The 8,750-nt window shown below is 41.4% G+C and overlaps 1 protein-coding gene across 1 annotated transcript; it reads right to left on the bottom strand.

Annotated features, from left to right (window-relative positions):
- Window positions 1–816: 816 nt before the first annotated feature.
- Window positions 817–8,523, bottom strand: kcnv2a (potassium channel, subfamily V, member 2a). The gene is made up of 2 exons (XM_063069213.1): window positions 7,210–8,523; window positions 817–1,407 (listed from the first exon to the last, which is right to left on the bottom strand). The coding sequence occupies exons 1-2, from the start codon at window positions 8,521–8,523 to the stop codon at window positions 1,129–1,131; spliced, it is 1,593 nt and encodes a 530-aa protein (XP_062925283.1). The 3' UTR covers window positions 817–1,128.
- Window positions 8,524–8,750: the final 227 nt, after the last annotated feature.

Raw genomic sequence — 8,750 nt, 5'->3', positions numbered from 1 at the left:
TCCCTCCAGTTCAGATCGTCTCTTCTGTACAGGTCCCACCTTCCCTGAAGAAGAGCCCAATAATGCAAATATCTGAAGCCCTCCCTCCTGTACCATCTCTTTAGCCACATGTTTAACTGTATGATCTTCCTATTTCTGACCTCACTAACGTGTGGCATGGATAGCAATCCTGAGATCACAACCCCGGAGGTCCTGGGCTTTAATTTAACATCTAACTCCATGAACTCACTTTGCAGAACCTCATTACCTTTCCTACCCAAGTCATTGACACCGATCTGGACCATGACCTCTGGCTGTTCACCCTCCCACTTTCAAATGCTGTGGACTCAATTCGAGATGTCCCTGATCCAAGCACGTAGCATTCTGGAATCTCATCCCCAACTACAGAACCTCCTTTCTGTTCCCCTAATCAATGAATCCCCTATCACTACAGATCTCATCTTTTCCCCCCTTCCCATCTTCCACCCCTCTTCAGTCCAGCCATCACCTTGGGCTCTCTTTATATCAGCCAGCTCCCTTCTCCGCTTTCAGTCCTGATGCAGGGCTGTGATCCAAAACATTTGCCAATTTCTTTCCCCCTACTGAGTTCCTCCAATAGATTGCATATTGCTCCAGATTCCAGCATTTTCAAATTTTTATGTCTCTTTGCACGTCGCTAAATTGAATTTAATTTGCTATTTGCTGCTCAGTTTCTTTCTAATAATAAATCCTAATTTGATATCATCTGCAATTTTTGACACAATGCTTGTGATTTCCAAATGTAGATCATTCACTTATTGTACTTTCTCTTGAGCACAAAAGCACATTTTACCTGTTTTGAACTGCACAATAAGTATTTACCTCAGGCCTATTGGTTTGTGAAACAAACCTTTTGTTATGGTCCAGAACTAGATAGTAATACCATGATATGTTGAATGCTGAATGGTTCAACCTTGAAAACTAAATACAGAATACTTCCAGCTATTTTTCTAAAAATCCTTCATTTTTCTGAGAACAAGCTAATCTGTTGTCTGCATTGCAACAGCGAAATATTTTTTCAAAACAGTGTTATATCTTTAAAAGAGAGAGAAAAAAAAACAAGAAAGCATGTATTCCCCAAAGCAAGGAAGTCCGTTAGCTGAAGAGATGTTACTGCTCCCTGGGCAGGTGGTGATGAGGGACCCCTCCACAGCACTCCGCAATCCTCCTTCTTGCTCTTGCTTGAAAGTTAATTTTCCCTCTTTGCTTTGGTGAAGTTGTATATTCATAGCTCTTGAGTTGCGAGTAGTAGTCTGAGAATTTATTATACAGGATGGAGATTGGCATCCCATTTAAAATGATCCCAAAAGCAATGCAGCCGAAAGCGAAAGTCCTCCCAAGGATTGTTTCTGGACAGACGTCTCCATAGCCTACAGTGGAAATGCTAACCTGAAATCAGATAAATTCCCCTTTTAGAACGCATGTAGACAACATGGTTATTTGTAAAAGACAGAACAAGACACTCTGTGACAAAGGGCAGATAACACGCTTTGAATTTTTGTGTACAGAATGAACTATGAAGGGGGCATGAAAGTAAAGTGCTTGTGCTAGAATTAGAATCATAGACCAGCCATTCAGCCTTTGCATGTGTTGGCTTTTTGATCGAGCTATCTAATGGATGCCAGGACACACTTTTCATCCAATCTTCTAACTTATTTCCCTTCATGTATCCATACTTTTGAAAGTCATTATTTCAAATTGTGCATTACAAATTACAAAAATATTGCTCCACTAAAGAATGCTTCTTCTACTGATCACTCTAATATTACCAGCCCTTCTGTAAAATATTTTTCAATCAAAACAGAAATGATAAAGTTCCTGTTCGAATCACCTCTGTCCTGAGACCAGTCCCAGCTATTCTTGTATCCCCTCGAACTAAAGACCTTTATCCTTCTTTCTAAATCTCTCGTTCTGTGGTCTTGCAATCCTTTTGGAAGTGCCATTACCATACGGCTCACACCAGTCAGCTATGCTGTGGCCAATTTATTTTTGTTGGGATGAAATTGCCATTGCAGGATAATGAATCCTCATCTCAAGAGTTATTCTGGCTTCCCAACCGAATACTATTTCAAGGTAAATTCAAAGGCAGAGTGTATACATGCTCAAGTATACTTGTTTTTTGCAACAGCTTCCACTTGCATCATGAACACTCAGGACAACTCACAGGAGCAATGACTCAGTTCACATGCCATAAATTGAAGTTAATTGGTAAAATCTACAGTCAAACAAGTAGATTTTAAGGAATGGTATAGGAGAAAAGAGAGGTAGAGGGCACAGTAATATTTGTGGGGAGAATTCCAGAGTTTAAGCCCTGACAGTTCCAGGCATAGCTGCTAATGTTGGGTAATGTTGGATTAGATTGGGGACCGAACTGGAGGAACACAAGTACCTAGCAGAGAACACACAAGATTCCGTAGATGCTGGAAATCCAGAGGAACACATACTAAACACAGCAGGTCAGGCAGTATCTATGGGGAGGAATAAACCGTTTTAGGCCGAGACCCTTCATCAGGACTGGAAAGGAAGAGGGAAGAAGCCAGAATAAGAAGGTGCAGGGAGAAGACGGAGTGCAAGTCAACAGGCGATGGGAGGGGGAGAATGAAGTAAGAAGCTGGGAGGTGATAGGTGGAAATGGTAAAAGGCTGAAGAAGAAGCAATCTGATAGGAGAGCAGAGCAGATCCTGGGAGGAAGGGAAGGAGGGTCAGTAGAGGGAGGTGTTAGGCAGGTGAGAAGAAGACAAGGGGTAAGAAGGGAGCTAGAATGTGGAAAGGGAAAAAGAGAGAATGGGGAGAAATTACTATGTTAGAGAAATCCCAATGTAGATAGAGGGATCACTTTGTCAAGCATCTTCACTCCATTTGCAACAGGAAGGATTATCCAGTGGCTATCCATTTTAGTTCCACGCCCCAATCCCATTCCAACATGTGTGTCCCAGGCTTCCTCTACTGCCACAGTGGCCATTCTCAGGTTGGAGGAGCAACACCTTATATTCCAACCGTGTAGCCCCCAACCTGGTGGCATGAACACCAATTTCTCCAATTCTCTGGTACTTTCTCCCCCCTCTTCTTCTCTTTTTCAGTGCCCCATTCTGGCTCCACTCTTACCCTTCTCACTTGCCTATTCCCTCCCTCTGGTGCCCCTATCTCCCATGGTCCACTCTCCTCTCCTGTCACATTACTACTACAGTACTTCATGCCTTTACCTTTTCCACCAATCATCTCCCAGCTTCTTACTTCATACCCCTCACCCATCCAGCCTACCTTGCCCCTCGCCTGATTTCACCTATCTGCCAACTTGTACTCCTTTGCCTCTCCCCCACCACCTTATTTTGGCTTCTTCACCCTTTCTTTCCAGCTCTGGTGGTTTCACCCTGAGATGTCGACTGTTCATTTCCTTCCAAAGATGCCGTCTGTCCTGCTGAGCCTCTCCAACATTTTCTGGTGGTTGAAGGAGGATTTTAATATTCAGCATAGTTTCAGAGCCAGTCCGATTACCAGTCACAGGGGTGAACAGCAACGTAGACTTGCAAGTTAGGACACTGGAAAATCTAGCCAGGATGTATTAGAATGTCTAGAGATAGCGAAGGCAAGGACAAGAATCTTGGAGGTACGGGAGATATTACAGAGATAAACACGAGAAAGCCTGCCGATGTTGGAAACCCAAAGCAACAGGTCAGGCAGCATCAACGGAAATGAATAAAACAGTCGACAATTCCAGGATGAGACCCTTCTTCAGGACTGGAAAGGAAGGGGGAATATGCCAGAATAAAAAGGTGGGGGGAGGGGATGGAAGCTAGCTGGAAGGTGTTCAGTGAAGCCAGGTGGCTAGCGAAGAAGGAATCTGAAAGGAGAAAGGGAAAGAGGAAGGAACCTAGTGGGAGGTGATGGGCAAGTGTGAAGAGTTAAGAGGCCAGAGTGGGGGATACAGGAAGAGGGGAGGGGGAGGGAGAATTCTTTTTAAACCAGAAGGAGAAATCGATATTCATGCCATCAGATTGGAGGCTACCCAGACAGAAGACAAGCTGTTGCTCCTCCACCCTGAGGATCGCTTTGTCTTGGCATAAGAGTAGCCCCGTGGAGTGACATGTTGGAACAGGAATGGGAATTGCAATTAAAACATTTGGCCACCGGGAAGTTCCACTTTCGGCAGATGGAGCAGAGGTGCTCGACGAAGCGGCTCCCCGATTTACAAAGGGTCTCACCAATAAGGAGGAGACTGCATCGGGAGCACCGGACATGAAAGACGACCCCAGCAGATTCGCAGGTGAAGGGTTGCCTCACCTGGAAGGACTGTTCGAGGCCCTGAATGAAGGTAAAATAATGAATAAAGAATCCTGTGGAAATAATAATAAAGGTGGTGTTGATATAAGCTCAGTCACAAGCACAAACCTCGCCACTGTCGAGGCATCCCTCAGTAAGAACCCTCACCATCTGGGACATACCCTCTTTTCCTTACTACCATCAGGGATAAGACCCACACTCAATTTTATAGGGACAGCTTTTTCCTCCATCATATCTCCGAACAGTCCATGAACCCATGAATATTGCCTCAGTATTACTTTCCTTTCCACTATTTATTGTGTAATTTATAGTAATACCTTTATGTCTTTACACTGTCCTGCTGCCAAAATCAAATTTCACGTCACACAAGTGAATGGTAATAAATCTGATACTGAACAGCTTATCTCAGGGTCAAATAAGACACCAATATTACTAGTCAGTCTCAGACACCTGCGGGTGCAAAGGACAGAGTAACTGGTTCAGGTAGACGATGTGACACAAACCGAGGATAATGTCTTTATCTTCCCGATAATTAGCAAGAAAAATTTTTGCTCATTTTCTATGTAGTGTTGATCATACACTCTTAACAATTTAGCCGAAAAAAAAGGACTAGGGTGAATTCAAACTTTCTCCTTTTGTTATGCCAGGCCAGACAATAACAGGAACAATTTACAGATCAAAATAATGGCACTTTTGATAGGATAGTTGACGTGGTCTGGCCGGGCTGAATGGATTGTTTCTGTCTCTCTATGATGTGCTTGTTCAGGCCAGAAATTTGCAGTGAATATTTCAGTTCCACTGTTGTGTTCAATAAAACTTAAGAGTCAGGGGCGACTTTGACTTTAAAAATATATTCTTCCTTCAGCATTCAAGAGGAAATCACGAAGTGTGGAGTTCAGATTCAATGTGTGGAAAACAACACTGAAATCATGATAGGAACTGCAATGATTAGTAGAGCAACACAGCAGCATCTGACCAGACGCGAACAGCAGGACTTAAAAAATGTTGATTACTGATGAATTAGTACTGAGAATTAAATGAAAATGAAAGACGAGTGGGAAAATTAAGTGTAGAATGATTAATCTATAAATGGAAACAGCGGACTAGCAGACGTGCCAATCCTAGAAAACAAAAGCAAGGGAAACCCTGGACAGGAACTGACGTAGAATTCTTTTGCATTAGAGAAAATTAAATATAAAATGGACTTAGGCAAAAAAAAAATCTGTATCAAACATAACAATGGAACTAAACATAAAATAGAATGAAGGCTGTTGTGCTTCCCCCTGGGTCCCTTCCTCCTTCCCTTTCTCCAATGGTCCACTCTCCTCTTCTATCAGATTCCTTCTTCTCCAGCTCTTGACCTTTCCCACCCACCTGGCTTCACCTATCACCTTTCAACTAGCCTCTTTCTCCTCTCCACGCCATTTTATTCCAGCATCCTTCCCCTTCCTTCTCAATCCTGAAGAAGGGTCTTGGCCTGAAACGTTGACTGTTCATTCTTTCCCATAAATGCTGCCTGACCTGCCAAGTTCCTCCAGCGTTTTGTGTGTGTTGCTATGAAAGTATTAGTTTGTGAAACAAAAAATAAAGTTAAATATGAAACACAAGTACAGTTACACCATTAAATCAACACAATCTTTGCAAAAGAGATCAAAACAGAATTTCTCTGCTGCTTGCAGAGTTCTCCAGATATTGGCAAAACTGGAGCAGAAGATAACAATTTTAAATGCAATTTGCCCTTGCCAAGATTGAATTTTTCCAATATTTTGTGCTAATATTAAAATATATATCATATCCAAAGCAGGCTAACCCATCAAGCTAGCCCAGCACACAAGGTGAATTATCACTCCTGGGAGATACAATAAATTATACTTTACAATCATCCAGAATATTCCAAAAGGTCCAAGAGCCAATGACACTGACGTTAAAAATGACATTTTTAAAAAAATTTTTAAATAACTTATTACAGTGTCACAATATATCTGGAAACATGTTTGTATATTTAAAACTATTTTAAGCATTTTAAACTCAGTTCACTCAAAGTTAGTGGACTGAAAATCCGATTTGAAATACTGTTCCTTCTGTGACTGGTCTATACTCAGATGTGTTAATCATACTGTTTTAAAAATATCTACCTTAAATAGATCAAGGGATATAATTTAAAGAAAAACATTTTCAATATAATGTTTGAAATTGTTGAGACCAAGATTGATACTCATGGACAATAAATTATATAGTGTCATAGATTTAGAGACAGCCTATGAGAACAAAACCTAAATTAGGATTAAAAAGATGAATATATTCAGTTCAAAGATGCAGAGAAATTGAACAAGTTGTTAGAAGCATTTAAGAAAATGGAGTATATATATCCTGGCAGGTTGTATTAAGTGGATAGATTGGGAGCTTATTTGTGTTAAAATTATATCATAACAAATTATATTAAAATAATTAAGTGGTCTTTCGCAATGTTGAAAATCTTTACCTCTCCATTAAAAAAAACATATGAAATTTCCTTTTATAACTCTCCATCCCACTCTTCACCTATCACGGACTGAGAAGGACTAGAATAGCTATTTCAAAACTGAACTGCCCGAAAGTTGACCCTATGCAAGTTGAGGAATATGCCAAGGGGAAATGTCTTGTTTGATCCAATATGTAATCCATACAGATTTATGAAGGGTTAAATACAGTACTGTACTTCATTGTTCAGAATTAACATTTTGGGGGGGGTGCAACAGGGGAGCCATGCACCTAATAATAATAATATGAGACAATAATAGTATGTAGCTATTTAAAGAACGACACCACCTCTTTACAGCACGCATCACACTCATTTTTAGGCCTGAGAGTAAACACTGTTTAATCAAATAACCATTGTCTAATAACTTAAGATTTAGATGTTGTACTTACTGCAGCCCACCACCAGGCATGGGGTATGGATGTGAAGTTAGTTCCTGGTACATCATGTTCAACAGAGAAAACCAGAGCAGAAAAGGAAAATATGCCCATTGCTATAAAGAGGAAAAGACAGCCAACTTGCTGGTAACATTGCTTCAATGTGAAACCAAATGCCCTCAGTCCAGTGGAATGCCGGGCAAGCTTCAAAATGCGGAAAATTCTCATCAGTCTCATTATCCTCAGCACCTGGCCAACTTTCCCCACTCTGCCCACCTTCTCAATATCCTGATCGTGCCTCCCATAGTCTTCATCCTCGAAACATTCCAGGATGATCTGGAGGTAGAAGGGAAGGATTGCAATGAGGTCAACAGCATTCAGAGCACTTTGCGCAAACTTCTCAATATCAGGCGTGGAGATTATTCTTAGCAGGTACTCTATAGTAAAGAAAACGATGCAAATGGTTTCCACATGCTCCATGTAGGTATGGCCACTTAGCTGGCCAGCAGGACTCTTGTACTGCATTTCTTCAACTGTGTTCAAGGCCATGGCTACAATTGAGATTAGCACAAACATACTGGAAGCAACTGCCATCAGCTTGGCTATAACTGAAGAGAAAGGTTTTTCCACCAGGTTCCAGATTACTCTTCTCTGGTGACCATACATTAAGTCTCTGAAATGCTCTTCATCTTCTTCCACTTCAAGTTCAGCTTGCAGTTCTCGCTGCACCTTTAGCTGCTCATTCAACTCATCCTGCCTCTCCTCGAACGAGATCCGGCAGCACCTATTGGAGTTTTTTATTCGTATACCCCAGTAGTGGATCTCTTCGAGGAAGTTTCTGGGGCAAAGCTCGTTTTTAATCCACAGGACTCCTGTCCTGTAAAAGTTGAAGATGTGACGAAAGATTGCAGGATCTCGATCGAAGAAGTATTCATTATCTTTTACACTGTAGTCATCACACAGATCCAATTTCCTTGTGGGATTGGTGTAAGTGGCCAGTTTTCCAATTCTGGTCTTGGGAAATCGAGCAGCAGCACGGTAGTTGATTTGGAATATCTTGCCTCCTACATTAATATTCAACTTATAGTCTTTAAAGGGAGAACCTGCTTTGTACTGAGGGACAGTTGGTAACTCTTCATCAGAATCTGTTTCTTCGTCATATTTAATTTCATAGATATCGGGCCCAAGTACTTGCATGGAACGCCATCGTTTCATGGCCTTTTTTTTCACCAATACCAAATCACTACGTTGTTGTTGAACTGCATTTAAACTCTGTCCTGGCTTGTAATTTGCAAACAGACTTTGACGTCTTTTTTTAAGTTCTATCATTTCTACTTGCCGACTCTTCTTAAAAAAGATACTGTCTGTCCAGTCAAAGCAATGAACAAAGTGAACTGCATTGTTAAATAAACTAAGGAGTGTCTTTGCCTTGCTTGAGAATTGCCACTGACCCCATTAACTTGCTGACAGTGGGGATCTAAGAGCTTATCTGGTTATTTAGCTATTATCCCATTTCGGCAGCTTCTGCCCACCAACATTGACGTCTTTCTTTGCTA

The sequence above is a fragment of the Mobula hypostoma genome, chromosome 16 (genome assembly GCF_963921235.1).
Source record: "Mobula hypostoma chromosome 16, sMobHyp1.1, whole genome shotgun sequence".
NCBI lineage: Eukaryota > Metazoa > Chordata > Chondrichthyes > Myliobatiformes > Myliobatidae > Mobula > Mobula hypostoma.
This window is presented reverse-complemented; position numbering and strand designations above follow the sequence as displayed.